Below are 24,477 nucleotides of genomic sequence, written 5' to 3'. Positions count from 1 at the left end.
TGTCAGTGAAAAGTATGATAGACAAAATTATGTCTGCAGTTGGGGTATATAAGTAGCTAACATTGTAAACTACTCAGAGAAGTCTCAATTGTTTTCAGAGCTTCTTATGTAAAATGTGGCACTCTAAAACTTTGTAGTTTAAAGCACTTCTGAAATAGAAAAGACCTCTGGCTGCACATTAGGGAAGTCCTTGTGTAGTTTTCCTGAGAGGTGCTGGACTGAGCATGACACGGGTTCATGTAATAGAGAACAAGGAAACAGTGACCCTGTCCCAGGGGAGAAAAGTGATTTACCCCCTTTGGCTTAAAAGATTAAGTCTCAGGGCCCTAGCATGGATATAGTGTTTGTCCAATCAGAACAGACTGTATGTAGGGATTCTGTGTTGTTTTACCCAGGAACTCAATCTCCTTAATCAGCTTACAGTAAATCTCCTCCCTCACATGATAGCACATTGAATAATGTTTGGCCATTATTGCAGTGCAGCTGGAATGCCAACACGTATTATTTCCCTTTATTTGCTGTTCTATAAGCAGTAATTGAAAGTTCAGATGACTGAGAAACATACTTGGCCCAACCTTCCTTCAAAGACAGGATTTGAAAGAAGAGAGCAGTTGTTTGGATAAAGAGTAATTCGAGGGTGTATTCCTCAACTGTCATGTGAGACAAGAGGCAGGCTCAGGCATTTCAACCATGGCTTTCCAGACACATCCACTTTTTTTCTTTCTCTCTGTTCTTAATGCTTTTCTCTTCCTATGCTGTTTCCTCTGTTAAGCAAAAGTTCTCTTTCAATCACACCCTCTGTTATGTGGCCTCTTCCAATACCATCATCCCCTTCCAGCCCATGAACACAGCTCATGTTCACGGACAGTCTCAGAGGAACAGGGCCAGTGCAAGGTCGCGGTTTTTACCTCTGTTGATATCACAGAGTGGTGAGTCTTCTAATCGAAGAACAGATTCAACTCTCTGTTCCTAGAGTGAAGAGTCAAGTGAGTCATGTGTAATTTGTCAAGTACCCAGTAACCAGCTGGGGTCTTTCATGTTGGAACTTCCTCTCAGCACGCCCTAAATAAAACCTTACAAGCCTTTCAATTATACCATTACCTGACTTCATTTGCTAGATTTTATTTCAGGCTGTCATTACAATTAAAACTATTTTAAATTATGGAATTTTAGCATAATTAGAAATTCATTTTCTTCACATTAAAAATATTTTATTATTTATTTGAGAGAGAGGGAGGAGGAAAGAGAGAAAGAGAGAGAGAGAGAAGAGAGAATGGGCATGTCAGGGTCTCTAGCCACTGCAAGTGAACTCCAGACACTTGTGTCACCTTTTTAACTGGCTTTATGTGGGTACTGGGGAATTGAACCTGGGGCCTTAGGTTTCACGCAGGTAAATGCTTTAACTACAAAGCCATTTCTCTAGCCTCCCTTCTTTTTCTTTTTTAAAAAAGTACTATTTATTTACTTGACAGAGAGGGAGAGAGAGAGAGAACTTTTATTTTATTTTATTTTATTTTATTTTATTTTTTCAGGCACTATCTCACTCTAGCTCAAGCTGACCTAGAACTCACTCATTAGTCCCAGTCTGACCTCAAACTCACAGAAATCTTCCTGCTTCTGCCTCCTGAGTGCTAGGATTAAAGACATGCAGCACCACACCAGGCTCCTTCATCACATCTTTAAAATAGTAACACTATGTAAAAGATAGTAGCTTTTAAAAATAGGATATTGGGATAGCAATAACACAGACTATTTCTACCACCACAATATCACCCATATTGCCTTTTAGTATATTTCCTGACACTTTTCTTTAGTTTTTTTTTTTCTTGAATTATGGTTACAAGTAACTGATTCTCCAAATCATTAATTTTTTTTCAATTTTTTTCATTCAACTTAAGTCCATGAAGATCAAACTAAGGCATTTTATATATTAACAGTTAACTTTTTCTTGATTGCTGAAAAGTGAGTCATAGATGAAAGAGTCTTTTTCTCATCTAGGAATCATTAGCTCTATAGGTATTGATGTCATGATAAAAGCATTCTGATGTGATCCAAAAGTCGATTAGGTAGGTGTCAGAATGAAATAAAATTCATTGTACTTTGAAATCTTTTCAGAAGTAATGCAAATCTGACTTAATATTTTGGACAAAAGGATAGCCCATTGGTGGGACTATTTTGACAAAATTTCAATAAGGGAAGCAGTATAATTCCCCATAATATGTGACATGAAGAACACAAACTGTGTATTTCTAATTTTCTTTGTTTGAAACCCTATACATTTTATGGTACTAACCCATGTTTAAAAAACAAAGAATCTGAGCTAGCCATAAGAGGGAAAGAGTTAGTATGGCATCATGAATATGACTCAATTACCTATGTTAAAATCACAATGTCTTCATATATGCAATACAAAAAGACAAATCTGAAGAATCAGTTAATGATTTGCAGTCTTTGTGTCAGAGGTAAGGTAACCACTGGATACCAGCAACCGTGTTTACATAGCTGGGTTTTAAGAGAATGAAGACTGGTATAAGGATATGAGAAACTATTAGTCACTAAAACATAGCTTTTTGCCAAATCTCTCAAAATTACATTATATTAATAGAAAAAATGAGGGAAAACAAGCTTATGAATCTTCCTAGATGGAAGGGGACAAGTAGAGAATTATTATCTACGATTTATAAGACTACTCTCTACAGTAGCATGCAGGTGCTTTAGGGAGTCACGTCCTCCAGTTAATAAATGTAATTCAAGAAGAAAAAAAATTGTTACCTTCTATAAATTTGTATAAGCATATATACAAATTTATTGTGTACATAAAGATTCTAGACAACTACATATGGTGATGAAAGCATGACAAGTCTGAGCTTTAGTTCATAATTTACAGACTCCCACTGACATTCATGTTTTTGGCCAGATAATTGAATTATATACAGCAGAATCAAACATTCTGAAGAAGGAAAAGAATTCTGGGAAGAAAGTACAGTTGACATTTACTTTGCTTTGGCTGTAGGTACTTCAGAACACTGTAAGGTATTACACCTTTCAGATAATAGCCTTATAATATGAGACCCAAAAAGAGAAACAAGTTTTACTTTTGTTTTGTTTTCTTTGCTGGGGTTTGATTTGGAACAGGGTCTTGTGACACAGCCCACAAAGTGGAATTCACTTTGTAGTCAGGTTGACCTAGGAACAAAACCTTTCCCTGCCTCAGGAGGGCTGGGGTCTCTGGCATGTGCTTCACCTCAGCCTGGCCTCAACTGTTGCTTTTTTACAGGGATGAAGGACAATTGTGAAAATCTGTAAACACATAGAGTTCTTCCTGTTGTATGAGGGTGCTCTCTGATGTCTTGGATAGGAGGCCCAGAGGGAATCCTGCTGGAACAGAGCTGAAAACCTCCTCCATGCAAGCCAGCTGACAGAAAACTGGAAAAAGCCATGTTGCATGGACTTCAATGGGTGAGAGAGAAATCACTAGTGAAGATACCCAAAAGTGGACACTGCAAGCCTTATATTTGGCCAGCCAGGCCAAATGAGCCAACAAGTGCAATAGTGGCACATCTGTTATGGGGAAAACCAACCGCCCTCTAATTTGACTGGAGGCCCGCTCTATGGAAGGGAACACATTCCTGATACTGAAAACATAACATGACAACAGGGGTAGTCATGAGTCCTAGGTTTGTAATATCTGCTGCTCAGCACTGAAATATCTATCACACCTTCCAAGGCTCAGGATCCATTGCAGCAGAGGTGGCGGAATGAATGGAAGAGCCAAAGGAAGGGTAGGACTCCTTACAACATGCTCTTCCAGACACAAAATGTCCTGGACATCCATGACCTCACAGTGCCTAATACTACCTACACAAGATCATCATAACAGGAAGAAAAGATGATGACATCAACATAAAAGAGAGACTGATTGAGAGGGAGAGGGGATGTGATGGAGAGTGGAGTTTCAAAGGGGAAAGTGGGGGGAGGGAGGGAGTTGCCATGGGATATTGTTTACAATCATGAAAGTTGTCAGTTATAAAAACAATAACAATAATAAATAAAATAAAAATAAAAACAAAACCTAAATAAATAAAAAATAATTATCCATCTGGCTTAAGGAGAATGGGTGAACTGTGGTTGACACACAGCAGGAGGTATTTGGTGATATAAAAGAGGGAAAATACAGAAGAAAGCCCTGGTATAGAAATATGAGAAAAAGTATGCCAACTGGGATTAAAAAGAAAAGATAGAAAATTCAAATTATCTTTTTTGGTTGGTGGTGGCGGTGTGTGTGTGTGTGTGTGTGTGTGTGTGTGTGTGTGTGTAAGAGAAAGGAGGGTCCCCACATGTATAGATGGTGGCAATCATGTGGCATGACGTGTATGTGCTTGTCAGAGGACAACTTTGTCGCTGGTCCTGTCTTCTACCATTTGCCTTTCATTGTTCAGCACTCTGCTCGCGGGCTCTAGGGCTTCTATTTTCTTAGCGCCCTTCTCACTGTGGACAGTTTGGGACACAGAGGACCAACACAGCATTCTGGGGGTCCAAACTCATGTTCTCCCATTGTTTCTGTAATTGCTGATTTACAGAAGCAAATAGATCATTATGGAAATATGACTAAATAGAAAGTATTTATTGGGAGCATTTGCACTATTTTCGATCATCACACTGTAAACTATAAATAATAAGACACTACAATCAATATAATTAAGACAATTCATAAAAATTCTTTTTTAAGGCAATAAATTCAATGAACTATTTGTACAAAACACATCAGTAACCTTACATTAGCATCACTCTAAGCATAAAACAAAGAGAACTCAAAGTCACGCTTAAAAAAATATTTAATTTTAGCTGGGTGTTGTGGTGCACACCTTTAATCCCAGCACTCAGGAGGCAGAGGTAGGAGGATCGCCATGAATTCGAGGCTACCCTGAGACTACATAGTGAATCCCAGGTCAGCCTGAGCTAGAATGAAACCCTACCTCGAAAAACCAACATATATATATATATATATATTTTAATCCATTCATCTGGAAAACTCCCCTAAATATACTCTTCACATAAAATTCCAATTATGCATAAATGAACTTTAAAATGAAGGAAGTAACTATAAATTTTATACTTAAATTTAAGTCATTATAACAGGAAGTTAAAACTCATAAAGGCAATACTTAGTTTTCTGTATAAATATTTAAATTCTTCATTTCATTAGAAATCATGCTGCTAAGCAACATCAGATACACAATTTTATTTCACTAAGCCTTGAACCTATTCTTTTTTCTAATTTTTGTGCCAGTCAAAAGAGGTGAAGAAGGAATGGGTATTAGATCTCTGATCGAAATTTCAATGCAGTGTCTTTCATTTTCTCTTCATAATGTTCTTCAAATGTCTTATACTGGGCCACCGTGAAATGGTTCTTCCAATCTCCTGAAATTCCTATAAATGCGTATAAAATAGAAAATTTAAGATTACTGTAAAAGTTCCCTCTACTATTATTTTTTAAAAATACTTTTCATTTACTTGCAAGAAGAGAAAGAGGAAAACAGAAAATGAACATGCCAGGGCCTCCTGCCACTGCAAACAAACTACAAATGCAGCTGTGATTACTTATGTGGGCACTGAAGAATTGAACCCTGGTAGCCAGGCTTTGCAACAAGTATCTTTAACTGCTGAGCTGTCTCCCCATCCTCTACCACAAATTTCAATTTGACCAAATAACATATGTTTTAAGTTTTCAATTTCAGGATTTCTGTCATAACTGATAACTGTAACCCTCACATCCAAATAACATTTATATAAATAATATGGATTTGTTTACATTACCCTATGCCAAAAGAAACCTATGTAACATAAAGAAATGTAATTGAGCCAAGTGTGGTGGCACACGCCTTTAATCCCAGCACTCGGGAGGCAGAAGTAGGAGGATCGCCATGAGTCCGAGGCCACCCTGAGACTACAGAGTGAATTCCAGGTCAGCCTGAGCTAGAGTGAGACCCTACCTGGAAAAACCAAAAAAGAAAAAAAAAAGAAATGTAACTGAAAGTAACCATAACATCTCAATAATAATTTTTGGACACCAAAACTGTGTCAACAAAGGGTAAAAACAGTTTCTCAGTCAATTTCTAGTTCTGACTGTCAATGTCAGATGATAACTTATGAAACAAATCTTGTGTTTAAGTATGATTGTGAATTATTGGGGAAAAGTATTTCAACCTATTTCTTTACTATATAATTTCTATCTTCAACATAGTAATAAGAGCAAAACTGTTTCTCAGTTAATGATAGTCATGATGTCTGAAATGGATACATAACTAAAACATACAATCTTGACAAAATATTCCTCAGAGGATACATATAGCAATCTGGTTGCAAGGAAGAAAGAAAACATGGGCAGTCAGCCTCTTCCAGCCCTCTCTATCCCAGGTTCTATATCAGAGGTACCACCCACCGCAGAGCAGATATAGCCAGGGAAAGTAAGCTGAGCTTGTGTAGGCAGATTTTCTTGCCATGATATCCTAAACAATACAATCTATATGCAAACCTCATTCTGTTGTATTAGTCATTACGTTATATAGAGGTTATAAAATGCATACTTAAACATGTAACTCTGTAGACACTTAAAGTGTCTTCACAAATAATGGGGGATGTGATGTCTGGAAGATGCTGCATACCTTATGATATAGCAGACTTCGCCCCCATCTTTCCCCCAAAGAACTGCCGGGATCTAACTGCTAAGAGTGGCTATAGGGATAAACGCAATGGGAGCATAGAGAAACTCTGGGCTCTGCAGCTAGCAGAAAAATGCCAGAATTAACACTTTCACTCAGCAGTTTAGTTTCCCTGGCATAATTTAAACCAGCTTCTGCAATGAATATAAAACACAGGTAGAGAACTCAAGCAAATAAACGATATCCTTCCGGTATAGCAGTGGGAACCAAGGCCAGAGCGTGTTGATGCACCAGCTGTAGAGCAAACTTTTCTCATTTGAATGAAGCCTTGCCTTGTAGGTTAGATTCACAGCAAAGATAGACATCATTTACTATCTACTATTTGTACTTACAGCTTTCTGCTTTCTTTTTATTTAATTGTCTCTCTCTAGTATAAACAAATTGTTTCCAATTTCCTGCACTGTCACACATATAAGACTATTTATATCCGCCACAGTGTCACCAGAAAACTGTACTGAGAAACCAGCGTGTGTTCTCTCACCCTTTCTCATGAAGGGAGACACGGAGTGGTCCATCTCCTCCTGGGTCACCGTAGTATAGTTTGTTTTAGGATTCTGCTTCATCACTTTGAAAGAGCTGTGATGTAGGATTTTATTCACAACTTCATCAGGCAAATCTTTCTCTAGAAACTTTAACAACTTTTTAATTTCACGCTTAGGATCCTAAAAAAAAATTAAAGTAAAACAAATAATTTTAGTTAGGTTTGGTCACATGAAAGAGAATGCATTGAATGAGAGTCTATTCATGCTATTTTAATGAAAGTAATAGTTTTTGATTTTTTATGTTGCTTTTTGCTTTGCTTTCCCCACTATATATCCTTTCTTTGGCTACCCAAACCAACTATATTCTAGAAGGAGGATTAAAATTCATTTCATATATTGAAAATTAAATTATTGTATATTGTATATATTCACTCTTTTCATTCAAAATACAATTAATTTGAAGCACAACAGACCATGGCACCTAAATAATATTATAAATAGGTACAATATTCAAAGCCCCTTGACTGTTAAACAAACCTAAAATTTAAGTAAGGATTATATATTTCAAGAGTTTTCTTTTCATTAAAAACAAAGCAGGGCTGGAGAGATTGCTTAGTAGTTAAGCGCTTGCCTGTGAAGCCTAAGGACCCCGGTTCAAGGCTCAATTCCCCTGGACCCATGTTATCCAGATGCACAAGGGGGCACACGTGTCTGGAGTTCATTTGCCCTGGCTGGAGGCCCTGGCTTGCCCATTCTCTCTCTCTTTCTCTATCTATCTATCTGCCTTTCTCTCTGTGTCTGTTGCTCTCAAATAAATAAATAAATAATGAACAAAAAAAATTTTAAACAACAAAGCAATTCTGCGCTCACTTCCTTTGTAGATTTTCAGGAGTGTGTGCATATGAGGAAGAAAGTAAAATGAATCTGCTCACATTTAAGCCTAAGGAATGAGTGGTGGGGATGAGAAAGAAGTACACTCATCCAAGAGGAGACATAAAGTTGATGTGTCTCTTCTGGTTTACCCTTTCTTGCTCCAAAACGGACATGGAAAAGCATGTCATGTACACCAGAAGGCTGACAAAACGGACACGGAAGAGCATGTCACGTACACCAGAAGGCTGACACAGGACAATGAGTTTGTGGTGCTGCTACATTTCAGGGAGTAGTTTTCCTCAGTGACCTGGTGAGATGAGCCAGGAGGACAACCTGAGGTGGTGCTCTCCGGAACAATCCATCCCAATTTATGGAACCCGAGCCAGAGTCTTCGATCAAGGTCCTCAAATAATAGCATTCCTTGTACCCACACAGCGCAACATACTGAAAACTAGATGCAAACCTTCATTGCGCAAGCAAAAGAATCACAATGAAATCTGAATCTGGAATTGTGCCAAGGCAGCTGTGTGAGAGTTAGGCAGAAGAGCCATGGAGAAAGGATAAAATGATCAACTTAAGAATGAAAATCTTACAAGTGGACCCGGCATACAGAGAACCTTGAATCCTTGGGTAATTATGTGCTTTTTTTTTTTTCTTCTAGAAGCAAATGCCAATTGTCCTTCCATATCTGAGGGACTAGACAGTTTACTGGAAGACCTCACAGTGGCCTGTGTAAGGAAGTTTCAAGCAGACTAATGTATATCTTCTTCCCCCCTTCCCCCCTCACAGTTACTCCTAGTTTCCTATAAGCCTATAATTTAGGTACTATGTCATCATAATCTAGAGACTGGTACAGACATCTTCACAAAATGAGGAAATATCTAGGAGGAGTGACTTTTCTTAATTATATGGTTTCTCTAGAAAGATAGAACAGATTTCTCAAGTTGGATCTTATAGAAATTCAGGCAAACAAGTGAGTCTGAGTCAGGGCCACTGGACCTTAGGCAATTTGAAACAGGTAAACCACAGTTGACTGCTGGATTTCTTTTTGAATGTGAGCATGACTCACAGAACTGGGGTAGTAAGTGCTTCAATGGTAAGACAAGGTTAGTCTGAAAAGAAGTTTTCATGAGAGCAGGCCATGCGGCCTAAACATAGAATGGACAGGGGGAGATTAAATAATGCCAAACTCTATCAATGGAGATTAGGAGCAACAGTTACTTTTTGTAGGTACTTAGAAACATGGGCCCAAAAGAATGTAGCCATCAATTGACCCTGGGAGACTGAAAAATTCTAGTCTGAGCCTAAAAATGATTCTGCAAGATGCCAATCAGGGGCAGCCCTCTGCTTTACTTCCTGGTTCTCTTTCTTTCTAGGAATTTTTTCCAGGCTTTTGCTCCTCCACTGGTGGGATCACTCTGAGTCAAACCAACCAATCAAGTTCCTCCATCCATATTTCAACTTAACCAGTAAAGCTCATCCCAACTCAATGCCAGTTACATCCCAGGTATGTAAGAAGACCTGATCCAAGTCACCCATTTCAGGAGCTTTTCTGCTTTCCTTTCACTTTCTGCCTTATTTTCACATAGTTGAACCTGCCCTTCTGAGTGTGCACTTACCAATTCTTGATGAGTGGCAAGGCTTGAACTCAGGGCCACTGGCATGAATGGCTCTGTTTCCTTCAAAAACAGCGACCCTATTCATTACCTTAATGATTTAAAGTTTCAAAATACCCTGAGCTTTGACAAGAGGAATAAAATATTCTGATTTTAATTTCAAAGAGATCATTTTCTCTTAGAGGATAATATGTGCAAGAGAAAGGAGTCAAAGTAAGTCATGGTGTATGAAAAAACTTTGAAAAAAAAAGACAGAAGTTCTGATAAAAATGATTAGGTATACTTAAAGAGTAAGAACAAAGTAAGACATGAAGAAGTTAAATTTTTGGTTTCACTCAAAAATTAAAGTAATTGCAGTTTCTGCTTACCTCTTTCATGTCTTCATAAAACAGGTAAAGGATGCGATAATCCTTTCTTTTCTCCCACCAATCCTTCACATGATCATACCAGGATCCAAAACTCACTAAATGTAAAGACAAAATGCTTGTGATATCATAATTATTTACATAATGTATAAATCCTTACATGTCCGTCTAAGTTGTCATTACCAGTACATACACATTGATGACTATTTATCCACTGAAGAAGAAAGGCAGAAGGAAAAGAGAAGATGAGATATGACTGCTGGACTTAGAGGTAGAGAGTCAGGGTGGACACATACAGAAATGACTACAGGAGCAGGGAGAGAGAAGACAGATACTAACTGGTACAGAAGAAAAGCTTCGGGAGAAATCAACCCAGATGGCACTCTGCTTTGGGATTTGAAGCTTGCTAGAAATGTGGAAAAATAAATTTCTGTTGTTTAAACCTCTCAACCTGATACTTTGTTATGAAAGCCCCAATAAACCAATATAACTTCTGATGAAACAATCTGAGACTACAAATCAAGATGAAAGACTGAGTAGAAATTTTAAGGTGAATAGAGAGATAGAAGGGAGCGAGAGAGAGGAGAGTGAGTGAGGAACAAAATCACATGAATGGAGAAAAAAGCCTGAGGAGCAAGTAGATTACATGGAGTTACAACAACTGCCTGGGCTTTGCTAATGGTACTGATAACGATGGCATTCTATGTGCAAAGATGATGTCAAGAAATAGCTGTTTATGCTAGATACCACTGAAATGTATTTGCCTCAGAATTTATACAAGAATATATCTATATGAGAATATTCTGTAGGTTTGCTATGATGTCTATTGATGTTTCCCTGCAAAGGAATGTACCCATAAAATAACGGAGTCCTAAGAAACAGACTTTCACTCAAGAATTTTCAGTTTGTATAATAAAAGGTATAGGAATAGTTAAGACGACAGTGCAGGGTGTAATTATAGAGTAAGTAGTATGATAGCATGGACAGTGAGAGGTGAAAATGTTTAACTGGACTGGCAGAAGAAAGTAGTCACTAAGGAAACTATGAAACCCAGAACACATAAATCGGTGTCACAAATTATCCAAAAATCATCCAAAGGAGAAATGTTCACATGTTCTTTCTCTGTAGCTTCCCTTGGTAGCTTGAATGTACGACCCCCACCCCCACCCAGTAGTAAAGATGTTTTAGTAAAGCTTGTCTGCAGCTGCCCAGCTGGAGGAGGTGTCACTGGGGACTGATCCTGGAATACCGCCCTGAGGTGTTACCAGGAGCTGATCTGATCTCCAGGCTAAGTGTGAGAGAGCAGCCTGAAATCTGCCTGGTCCCCTGCTGTCAGCTGCTGGTTTTGTGCTTGCTTGTGCTGCTGTTTGGTGGTGTTGTCTCTGCTTGGACTTATGAATGGACGTCAGCTTCTTCTACCATTTCCACAACCTGAAATAAAGCCTTCCTCTTGTAAGCTGTGCCTGGTCAGGATGTCCATTCCAGCAACATGAAGCTGACTGCAGCACCTTCCTATTGCATTAGCAGAGCGCTCCTAAAATTTATATTTAAATGTGTATTTTCTTGCAAAATAAGAATATCGCTATGAACTTCATAATTAAAGGGAAAGTTAGGCTCACCCTTCCCAGTCATGAATTTATCAAGGAATTCCTCCCAAGTTCCAGGCTCTGGGTGCAGTTTTGCCATCTGGTAGAAATAATAGTAAGAAACAACCACATCCTTAGCATTCCGGGCCACATAGATCATCTGTAGAGACACAAGCGAAATTGCCATTTGGTGCTTCTCAGAATGTTTATTTCTCCTGATGTTGAGATTTACATCAATATCCCGACAGAGTACCTTCACAAATGTAACTTGTTTTACTACAAATCTCATCTCATAACATCTCTGATTCTCCAAAAAGCTGACAGAAACTTATGAAGAATGAGAAAAGCAATATTTGCATAGATTATGCCTGTATTTCAAAACATACTAAGGGATATTATAGACAACTTTATTGCAAAAAATGCTAAGTTAACCAATCACTTCCTTGAAGGACACAAAATTATAAAGATTATCCAAGGAAAATTATATAACCTAAATAATTGTATTTCTATTAAATAGAATGAATGTGTAATTTGTAATTAAAACTATTTTTAAGACATTAGAGGCCAAGATGATTTCTTGATGATTTACACAAAATATTTAAAAATGAAATGATACCAGTTCTACCCACCCCTCAAATTACATGAAATTAAAAAGATATAAAATATCTCTCAATTTATAATACTGCCATTACCTTTTTACAAAAGACACTATAACCTCAATAACAAAAATTACAATAAAAGAAAATAACAGATTACTACATTTCATGATTAGATATTTCTTCTCAAATTAGCAAATTGCGTGTGCAATACACAAAAAGCTAATATCTCATAACTAAAGGTATAGAAATTTTTTTTCAAAAATTTGAAGAATCAGACAAATCCTATCATTCCCATAGACAAAAACAATTGAACACCATGTGATAGCTCTAAGCAGAGGTTAAAGCATTAGACAAATTTCAGAGTGCATTCCTAGCTAAAGAAAAAAACCCAGAAGAAAATTAAAATGAGATAAATAAAACTCAGCAAAGTAGGGCCCTGCTATACTCCGGAACAGAAGGTATGTTGGTTACTTTTGGTTTCTGTGACAAAAATAATTTAAAATGGAACTATTCATCTTGGTTTATCCCTTCAGAGATTCTAGTCCATACCCGTCACAAGGTAGACACATGGCTTGTGGAAGGGTATGGGTAGGTAGGAAAGTTGTTGACCTGTGGAAGCTAGGAAGCACATAATGAGATAGGAAGAGTCTGCTGACAAGATACATCTTCCAACATTATGGTCCAAGTGCCTGCTTCCTCTCACAACACCCTACCCATAATAGCCCTTTCTTTATGAATTTATCTGTAGATTAACCAGGAATGAAGTTAGCGTTCTAAATGACCCAGTCACCTCTTAATAATGACATAGTGCCACCAGCTACAAGCTAAACCTTCAACATATGGTGGAGCACTTCATGCTCAAACCACAATGGAAGATACATTCTTCAAATCAGTTAAGGGCTTCAACAACAAGAACTACTACTACTACAACAGAAATACAGGTGGTTGTGGTTAAGGCCCACCCACTTGGGCTTATGTGCTTGGATACTTGGTCCCCAGCTGGTGGCTCTGTTTGGCAAGGACACTGGAGGCGTGTCAGAAGGTTTATAGCATGGCCCTACCTCTTATTCAGTCTCTGCATTCTGATATGGGTGCAGCGTGGCCGGCCTGACTTCCACTGCCTGCCTTGCCGTGGTGGATTCTCCCACTGGAACTGTGAGCTGAAATAAGTCCTCCCTCCCTAAACTGCATCTTTTCAGGTATTTCGTCACAGCAATGTGTAGAGTAACTAACATCCATTTACCATTGTTTTAGGTAACAGGTTGGACTTTCCCCAAGCTCAAGAGCAAAATGTCTTTTTCTTGGTAAGCAACATAGCCAAGGTTCTACCCCATCTAAGGAAATTATGAAACCCAGAACTCATAAATTGGTCAAAAATAAGGCAAAGCTTTCAGATTTGTAAATGGAAGATTGAGTAGTTTTTCTTTGCTAGGGATATGTAGCTATACAGGAGATTGAATATAATATACAAAAAAGGCAGAGCATTCTACTAAATAAATTTAGCTGCAGGGTGAAAGAAATATCGATAAATTTAATGTCTATATATTAGTAGCAAACATTGAAACCCATGCTTTATGTCATAGATATTCAACAGATATTTAAATGTAAATGTAATAACTGAAACAATAAATTTTTTAAAAAAATTTATTTATTTATTTATTTGCAAGTGACAGAGAGAAAGAGTCAGTTAGAATGAGAGAAAATGGGTGCACCAGCGCCTCCAGCCACTGCAAACAAACTCTAGATGCGTGCGCCCCCTTGTGCATCTAGCTAACATGGGTGCTGGGGAATCGAGCCTCGAACTGGGGTCCTTAGACTTCTCAGACAAGCACTTAACCGCTCAGCCATCTCTCCAGCCCAACAATAAATCTTTTAGAGGCAAAAGTTAAAAAATATATCATGCCTTTAAAAATCCTTTTTCTTTTAAATATTTTATTTATATTTTATTTACTTGACAGAGAGAGAGACAGATAGAGAAAGAAAGAATGGGTATGCCTAGGCCTCTAGCCACTGCAAATGAATTCCAGATGCTTATGACCCCTTGTGCATCTGGCTTACTTGAATACTGGGGAATAGAACCTGGATCCTTAGGCTTTGCAAGCAAGCACCTTAACCACTAAGAAATCTCTCTAGCCCTTAAGTTATTTTATTAAACAGAGAGCCCTCTCCCTCAAGAATAATCCTGATACATTTACCTCCCCCAAGTTTAAGAACTTCTTTAAAATATTTTATGAAGAAATTTAAACCTACTTCAGGTTAAGATGTAAGGAAATAAAATTATCTCATCATGTACATGTATGCAGAATATATACAGAGAGAAATTCTACTTTAATCCAGAGATGAAGCCTTTTGGGAAAAAATGCCCAAGGAACAGATAAGTTAATAAAGACAGGGTGGTTGGTGAGCCGTAGGAAAGGTCTACACCTAACTAATCACTTATAAAAGTCACAAGAAGCCAGCAGACATGCACTAGTATAAATAAAATTAAAGGTGGTTATACATTTTGTGTTAAGGATGATATGGAGTCATTGTGATTGTTGAACATTGCTGTTGGTGTTTAAGTGGACATGTATGCTTTAGAATGCTATTTTAGAATGCCTACTATAAATGGACCAATTCATACCATAAGATTCAATAATTCAAACCTAGATATGTAGTCAAGAGAAAAATGAGCATATACTTAAAAAAGGTCCCATTAAATATGTGGAGCATCATGGCTCTCATTGCTGACAACGGCAAAGGTCAGCCATGCATCCTTGATCTTTGTATGAAGAAAACATGTCAAACCCTCCCATACCGGATGCCTGGCATTACTGCTTCTCGAGCTTTAGTGTGGAACAGATTCATGGGAGCTCTTGTTAAAACTCGACTTTCTGGATCTCTGGTTTGGTGGGAGTTGAGTGTTCTCTGTGTCTGTCTCCTTCACCCTTGTGCTGGCACCAGGTTCACCAAGAAAGCAGCACTCTGGCTCATTTCATAACTAATAAAAAAAAAAACCCTCAACTTTCTGGGGATCATTCCCATGTCGTATGATTCAGGAGCTCTGTGTGACAGCTGAGAACACTCGTGCATAGGACGCTGTCTCGGCCTTCCATTCACGTGTATAAACAGCACAGTGCAGACTGGGGGAATGACCCAGTGGAGAAAGCGCTCACCAACCAGCTCTCAGTATCGTAGTATGGATACCTCAGCCCCATACAAAAAGCTGATCAGCTCTCAGTATCAGAGTGAGTACGGATATCTCTGCCCCGTACAAAAAGCAGGATGCTCTCTAGGGCACGTGCAATCCCAATGCAGCAACACTGAAGGTAGAGACAGGAGACGTGAACAGATTGGTGAAGGGTAGGTTCTGCCTCTGAACAGGTTGAAGGTGAGGATTGACCCCAAAATTACCCTCTGACCTCTACATGGGATGGGTGCTATAGCATACACACACACCAAGTGAATGAAACAATAAGAAGAAGTGCCCAATATATGGTGGAGAAAGCTTAAGCCTAAAACCATTGGCTCTGGCTGGTGAATCCCAGGACCAGAGCTGGGTTATCCTCCATAGTGAACAGTTTTCAGGAAGATTCACTAGGTCCCCAAACCAATGAGAGCCATTTCCAAGCACTTGGTTAGGTTTAGGGATAAAATGTAAGACCCTATTACTGATGACACCAAAGTCTGCTATTTGAGGTCACCAAGAGACCACATGGGAACTGAGAGGAAAGCCAGCCCTCTTCTGGCAAACCCTCAAGGCACTGGAAAATGTTTTGGGAGTTATGGGGTGATAATTGTCACCAGCAGCATGAGTAATCAAGGGACCCTGTAAGCTATGCAATCAGCCAGTTGAACAAGAAGAATACACTTGTATAATAGTGACATGCAGCCTTTGTGGGTAGCCAACTGTTCTCTGATTGAACTTGAGGCTCACTCAGTGGGAGAACTCATACTTAGTGCTTGGAACCAAGTCATAATCTCATGGCCAGGAAACTCAGAAACCTCAGGGAGATGCCGCCTTGCTGTCTGGATAGGTAGGGTAAGTAAAGTGGGCATATACACATCAAAATATTTCTCTAAACTGGGCGTGGTGATGCACGCCTTTAATCCAAGCACTCAGGAGGCATAGGTAGGAGGATCACTGGGAGTTTGGGCCACCCTGAGACTTCATAGTGAATTCCAGGTCAGCCTGGGCTAGAGTGAGACCCTATCTCGAAAAAGAAAAAGAAAAAGAAAAAATGTTTCTCTAATTTCCACCCATATTCCCTTAGTCACAGCTACTCTCACTCTTGGTTGGTGAATTTGTTTATTTTATAGATATTCGAAACTCTTGGGGGATCCACGTTAAGCCAGATACTACAGCACTAGCTACCATCTTTAGCACAAAAAGGGAAGGAGAATCACCCGGAAACTCCCTGGTCAAATAGCCTGATGAGTGAAACTGTGAATGACAAGGAATAAAGTGATAAGCAACATATGACTTCTAACCTCTGTCCACTGTCCACGGCACACATGAACTTAACTAAACAGGCACATGCACACACATGTCAATTGAAAAATTCAATCATAAACTCAGTTAATTATTGTACTATTATATGTGATTTATAATTAACATTAAATTATTATGATTTGCTTATTATATTAAATATCTTGGAGAGTTGTAATCTATAATATATATTATTACAAGTAATTATCAATTCATTTATAGAGCTATGTGCAATTACCAAGTCACATTTGTAAATTAAAGTCATGAAGAAGCATAAAGAAGAATCCAGTATTATTTGAATGCCAATTATTTCCAAGAAGTTGAAAGGCACGGTGGCAGAACAGAAAAACAGATATTGCCTCAGGACTCAGTGTGGCATGTGATCTCTCTCTGTCATGCATGTCTATCTTGTTTCCATTCTTTGGACATAGCTGTCACATTATTTAATTTTTACAATGATTCCTTCAAGGATCATGATTCATCATCTTTTTGGTAAAAAGAAATTAAAGCACAAAGAAGGATTTTTTTTTCCCTTAAAATTTGCTACCTTGCAGTTGTTTTTCCAAAATGAAGAAGGGAGAAGTTGCACAGGTAGGTGTGTCTTCACTAAGCGAGGAGACGGCATGTTGTTTAGCTTCTCAACACCTGTAGGCACACGTAGGCTGTCATGCACGGTCATGAGTGTGGAATCACAAGTGCTGGTTACAGGATAGCCTAATGTTTCCGATCATTAGTGTCTTCATAATTATATGGCTATATGGCCCAATAACAGTTTCAAATAATCCCAAAATCATCATTGAGATAAAACATGAAATATTTTGGTTATTTACACTATGTTCTTGCCTATTAGCACAATGGAGTGATGAACTAGTCAAGTACCTGTAAAAATTCCTCATCTAATATATCTTGGAGGAACAAAAACAGCAATAGGCAAATAAAAATGTCCTGTTTATTATTATTATGTCCTTCATCTACTTTTCTAATTTATACTTTGAAAAGATTTATTTGAAGCATTCAAAATCCTTTTTCATCTCTCTCATATTCAAGTTGTCTGAAGTCATATCATAATGCTAATGACTATTTTTTTAAATTTTTTTATTTATTTGAGAGCGACAGACACAGAGAGAAAGACAGATAGAGGGACAGAGAGAGAACGGGCGCGCCAGGGCTTCCAGCCTCTGCAAATGAACTCCAGACGCCTGCGCCCCCTTGTGCATGTGGCTAACGTGGGACCTGGGGAACCGAGCCTCGAACCGGGGTCCTTAGGCTTCACAGGCAAGTGCTTAACCACTAAGCCATCTCTCCAGCCCGCTCATGACTATTTTTAATGATGCAAGGCCATATAGACCCATAATGTTTTTCCTTGAGTTCATAAATATCAGCTAACTGCTAGGATATACAATTCTGTTTGATCAAACACTGAATTTTCTCTATATACTCATAATGTACTAGATAAACTGTGAAGGACCTCCATGCTTTACAAAATGGGCTACATCAGTCTTCTTTTATGCTACCATTATCTTTGCATAAAGCTTGCCTAGCCAAATTCTTACTTTTATGCTGTAGACAAATATTATTTAATTATGCATACTTTTATGTATGATTTTTGGCACTGGCTACTTCACACTGGACAGAAAGACAGGTGATGTACTAATTGAAAGTGAACATTTCGAGAAAATACCACTGGTCCTCCCAGGAACAGCTAACTCCATGAACGGCACACGCATGTATATGACATCACGCCTACTCTTCTCCGCATCCCCGTTGTTGTAAATCAAATCCACGATTTCGCTGACCCAGGTCGTTCCTAAGCAGAAAAAAAAAAAAAAAGAAACTCACTCAAAAACTGTGCACACAATTACCATATGGCTCAGCTATACATATGGTTATAAACCCAAAGAATTCTAGGTGATTATACATAGACATTTGCACGTTCATGTTTATTGTACTACACACAGTAGCTGAGAAATAGAACAGGCTTAGCTATATATTATCAGATAGAATGGATAAATAAAATGTGGTATACTTACAGGATGGAATTTTATTGGACTGTAAAGAGGAATAAAGTTATAGTATTTGCAAGAAAGGCAGGTAGAACTGTAGATCATTATGACAAGTGAAATAAAACAGATGCAGAAAGATAAACATCACCTAATTTCTCTCATGAAGATACATTTTTATATACTTGGGGCATGAGCATAGGAAGGGGAGAATGAAAGAGAAAGAAGCGGTCTAAATGGAAACCAGAAGGGAACAACCAAGGATCTTTAGGTATGAAAATACCACAGTTAAACCCATTATGTTAAATGCTAATGGAAAAATTAATTTGAAGTATTTTACTTATTTATTTGCAAGGAAAGAGAATGGTTTGCCAGGGTCTCTTGTCAATGCAAATTAATTCCAAATGCATGCACCCCTTTGTGCATCAGGCTTTGTGTGGATACTGGGGAGTCAAACCTGGGCCATCAGGCTTTGCAAGCAAGTGTCTTTGGCTGTTGAACCATCTCTCCAACCCCTGAAAACTAATTTTAAAAATTTAAAAACAGCTGGAGAGATGGCTTAGTGATTAAGCCAAAGGACCTCGGTTTGATTCCCCAGGACCCACGTAAGCCAGATGCATAAGGTGGCACATGTGTCTGGAGTTCCTTTGCAATGGCTGAAGGCCATTATCTCTCTCTTTCTCTTTCCTCTCTCTCTCTTTCTCCCTGTGTATTTCTCTCAAATCAATAAAATAAAATATTTTTTAAAACAGTGGACATTTCATTAAAAAAAAATTAAAAACAAATTAAGAAGGAGAGGGAGATGGAGAGACAGGTATTTTCCACAACCAACTTATTTCACATCTACAGTGTTTGCGTGCTACATCTAGCTACTTCTCAGTGAGGGCCTTATGTCATCATATAGTGTTTGTAAGTTTGATAGATCAGACAGTCACAGATTCAGAATTTCTTCTTGGATTTACTATATATCACTTAGAAGTAATTTTGAAACTTATAATCTAAAAATAAAATCAATAGCTCATATGCTTATAAAAACTTCTTTCTTTAAGGAAATTAGTTAATAATCTGCAGGAAAGGTGGTTTTGTATTGCTTATTAATGAGAAAGGTTGATTGAGTATGAGTCCAAGTAAATTAATCAGATAAGTCATTCTAAGAGAATCTTATATCTGATCTGTACATCTCTCACAAAATGAATGAGAAAGCTTTGTCATAAGTAGATGTCAAGAAATAAAAATAGTTGATATTTACTGAATAATCTCAAATTCTTTCTGATATTACAGTGATGTCAACAGCTTTTAAATTTCATAAGCAAAATACATAAACATTAAAAATATGTGCCCTCTATATATTTAATTATATATTAATGTATTGAAATTTGATTTATAGTTAACATATATTATAAAATACATGGACCAAAACATTATATATATGTATTTGCATATATATATATACATATATAAATACATATATGTATAACTTAATTTAAGTCTATAAAGAAAAGTAAGGCAAAAGTGTGTGATACATTCAACTGTGAGCATTTTAGTACTGGAAGTGAATTTGTCTTATTTAAGACAAACTGTCTCAGCAAACCACCACATTGTTCTGTCAACAAGTGCTTGAACCATTCATGTTTGCTCTGTGTAATTATCTGAATATCAATGGATTCCTGAGTATGGGACATTATCTTATCACCTGGCACAAGGTCTTGAAAGACTCACCAGATTTGGGGTAGGTGGCTATCAGAAGGTCATCAGGCCGGGCCTCAAATGACTCCACCTGAGACCACTGTTCAGCAATGCTCCAGAAGAGTGGGATACCTCGAACTTCGACCAGTTCCCTCCTGAGAACATCCAGCTGGCTATCCATTTTTGAGAGCCTATATTTTAACAAAGAGTAGCATTAATACAATTTAAAAACAAGTTAGTATTTTAGTACATTGATCATTACCAATGCTTCAGAGACATCAAATCACAGTATGCATGGTATGAGTGTAGGAATGAAAAGAGCACAGGCCAATGAGCTCTGTGCCTGTATTTCCATTTATACTGTTCATATATTACATAACACGTCTAGGTTTAATTAGTGTGCTGAGGCCAGGATTTCAAACTATGTGACAAAGTTACTATACTTTGGAGTCAGGAGGAGACTGTTAGCTTCACAGCTGCATGTTTATTGCAGCAGGAACTTTGACAAGTTGCCTAACTGCAAAGCCCTTTGTACTACAGCCTATCCTAGTATAAGTCATATTGCCCTTCATTAAATTAGAAGGTAGACTGGTGATTTATTCTATGTTATGTACAACAAGCTATAATAGTGAGATAAAATTCATATGGGGAGTGTGGTCAAGGTTCAACAAAGGAACTAGATGAAAAAAGGGACAAGGAGAAATAAATATGCTTAAGGGGACAACTTGCTTAAAGACACAATGAATAGTTCCCACAAAAGATCTTTTACAACACTCACTTACTATGATCTCATGTTATTTTGTTATGTCCTTAGCAGGGCTTTAAATAACTGTACATTTGCTAATCGTTTATGTCACATAATAGATTAACATGAATTAAACCTTTGGTCTCACTCTAGAATATTTAGCAAGAGCTGAGTGGATATTTTCCCTCCCCTAAAGTTCTAGTTTTAAGGTCATACTGAAACAAATATTTCTAACAAGCTCAGTTATAAAGAGGCCTGCATACCTGTATCAGTCACTTAACATCAAATTCATACAATTAATGAGGGTGACCTGATCATCTTTGATCCCCCTGCAAACTTGTGGGATTACAGGCATGTACCAAATGTTCCTGGTTTTATGCTATGCTGAGGTCTGCTTTGCCCCTACAAGACAAGCATTCTACCAACCCAGACACATCCTCAGCCCTATGATATACATTTTAATACTTGAAATTTTAAACTAACAGATAAATTGTATTCAAGGTCAAAGAATAATTTTTAAGATAACACATTATGCTATCTTTATATTTTATTTACATTTTAAAATATATGCGCATACAAGAGAAATTGACAACACATGTACTTTACTAAAAGCTTTAAATGTTATTTTTCTATGCCCTATCAGCAATAGCTACCACAGTGCTGATCATGGTGATACACCTGTTCTACACAAGCTTTGTTAGTGCAGCTCCCAACAAATAGACAATTAACAGCAGTAAAACTATTTATATGAAATATCTAAATAAATCAAGTCAGATCATTAAATGGAAGTGTATGCTGATACAATCTTAAAGAAGTAAATCATCTAACTGTAAATATTGAGAGTGACTTTGAAAGTAGTGATAACATTTGGGATCAGGTGCAAGGGGTAGGTAGTATTTTAACCATCCTGAATATGATTAGTCACATGACTGACAAGGCATGAACAAAGGTAAAGAAGAGGCAAAGAAAAGTCAGTCACACTGGCTAGAACTGACTCCATGTATGGATCAGTACTTCATAAATTGGTTGACCTTTTTGATAATGGCCATTAACTGCCAAATAAGACATAATTTTTCCTGCATAAAATTTGTTTTCTAGTAGTTAACATATAACAAAAGGTCTTTGTATTTGCAACAACTATTTTCCATTTACCTTAGATGTTTTTCAAGTATTTCAAATTTTGTCAAGCAACTTTGAATCATCATGCTTGCTCTCCACTAACCACTTCATGCCCTCCATGTTTGTTGATACCATGTCCATGTCACTCATCAGAATATGGGAGCTGTTTTAGAACCTGCTTGACTATTAAACATGCCACATCCAACTGACTCAAGTATCTTATTGCTTTATATTCAAATTATCCTCAGGCTTGATTTCTTATCATCTTAAACAAACTTAAGGGTTAAAATGATAAAACACCTCCACTTTCATAGATTCTCCATTGGATTCTGAGCAAATTATAAACTTGTTTCCATTTGTAGTCTTAAAACAGAAGCAATAAGGGGCTGAGAGATGGCTCAGAATTTAATGGCACTTACTTCCAAAGCCTGACAGCCTGGGCTCAACTCCCCAGTCAGTCACAAAAAGCTGAATTGGCTCTCTCATATGCAGCAATAAGAAACCCTGGTATGTACACACACACACATGCACACACACACACGAGTAGATATTATTTTTTTAAAATACAGGCAATTAGCAATGATTTACTGACTTTAGCAGCTGTGGTGATGGAGAAATGCAATATTTGGTGTAATGTATTTTGAAAATACCATATATAATGTTCATTAATGATATTGTTATTATTTCTAGTGCCAAAATCTACCAAAATTTGTTTGTCACTATGTACTTAGAAATATGGTAATAATCTTATAAGTTCCTCTGTTTCCAAGCTTTTTCCTCCCACCTACTTGTTAACTATCCACATGATCTCTGCAATGCTTGATCACAGTTTTGTAATCGAAGGGAAAATCTTCATGATCTTTTTATGGATTGCACAATCTCCTCTGTTTATCACACTTAGACTTTTGCCTCTAGTAACTAGGTAATTAAAAATTCAAAGCCCTACAAATCCTCTCCAATCAAGATATTGCACCTGAATGACTGTTGAGAAGCTTCTGCATTTACTTCTCCTGTATATGTAGACAGTGTTTAATCATCCCTCAAGATCTTGTATGAAAGTCACATATTTTGAAAAGTATTCCTAATAGCTCATAGAAAAAAATCAATTGCTCTCTCTTCTCCATTTTCAGTCTTGTATATACATCTATTGTTTTATATGCTTCACTGTGTTCTGGTGGCCTTTTAAGATTTATTTATTTGTTTATTTATTTTAGAGAGAGTAAGAGAGAGATAGAGACAGAAAGAGAGAGAATTGGCACACCAGGGCCTCAAACTCCAGATGCTTGCTTGCACTATGGACTGGGCATGTGCAACTTTGCACTTGCCTCACCTTTGTGAGTCTGACTAATGTGGAATCTGGAGAATTGAACATGGGTCCTTAGGCTTCATAAGCAAGTGCCTTAACCACAAAGCCATTTCTCCATCCCTCTCATCTCCTTTTTATAAGGACTGTTACCCCAGGTAGAATTTGATTCCTTGTTCTCATATATTTGACTTCATTAGAATGAATTAAACTCATATGGAAATAAAATAAAACTTCTCTAATATGTTACATGGTACATTTAGTAATTGAATATATCATAACCTTTGCAATGTTGATGAACATGCAAGCACCTAAGGACATACTAATTAGTATCAATAGGCGCATTCACATTTTATAGTCCATGATATATACCTCAGAGACCTGCTGCACAAAAGGGGGCATTAAGGATATGTATAATCCTCCAGCATCCATTTTAATGTTGTTTACTTAAAATAAAAGTCTAGGTCAAGTCCCATTATCCTGTTTCACTATGGAGTACATTAGCAATGAGAAAGCTCCAGTAAATTTCGCCTAGCCCATGCTGTCAACAGGCAGTAGGATTCTCTTTGAAGTCAAACAGTTTGATGGTAGGGTCTGCAGTGTTAACCACTTCTTTAACACATAATAATCACTAAAAATATAAATCACAACACAGGATGGCATAGGGGAAGTGCCAGACAATGCTGAAGTGGCCTGCGAAAGAATGGTGCATGGGATCTTCTCCCACACATAAAGTCTTGATAAAAGATACAAATAACAAGCTAGATCAAAAAGGTAAACACATTTTATTCAGTATCTCACACAATAAAGCATTTTATAAATACAGGGGTATGTGATAAGCTAAAGAGATAACGAAAGAAAACAGAAAAAAATCTCACCAGAGATTTATTTTAGTAATATTGGTAGTCCTTCA

At 37.5% G+C, this 24,477-nt stretch overlaps 1 protein-coding gene across 1 annotated transcript; it reads right to left on the bottom strand.

Annotated features, from left to right (window-relative positions):
- Positions 1-5,317: 5,317 nt before the first annotated feature.
- On the bottom strand, positions 5,318-20,581 carry LOC101605257 (sulfotransferase 1 family member D1). The gene is made up of 7 exons (XM_004665364.3): positions 20,431-20,581; positions 18,393-18,518; positions 17,259-17,356; positions 11,678-11,804; positions 10,062-10,156; positions 7,204-7,384; positions 5,318-5,430 (listed from the first exon to the last, which is right to left on the bottom strand). Exons 1-7 carry the CDS (start codon positions 20,576-20,578, stop codon positions 5,318-5,320), a joined length of 888 nt encoding a protein of 295 aa, XP_004665421.1. The 5' UTR covers positions 20,579-20,581.
- Between the last annotated feature and the right edge of the window lie 3,896 nt (positions 20,582-24,477).

The sequence above is a fragment of the Jaculus jaculus genome, chromosome 11 (assembly GCF_020740685.1).
Source record: "Jaculus jaculus isolate mJacJac1 chromosome 11, mJacJac1.mat.Y.cur, whole genome shotgun sequence".
Lineage (NCBI taxonomy): Eukaryota > Metazoa > Chordata > Mammalia > Rodentia > Dipodidae > Jaculus > Jaculus jaculus.
The sequence above is the reverse complement of the archived record's forward strand: the minus strand, read 5'-3'. Positions and strand labels throughout refer to the sequence as shown.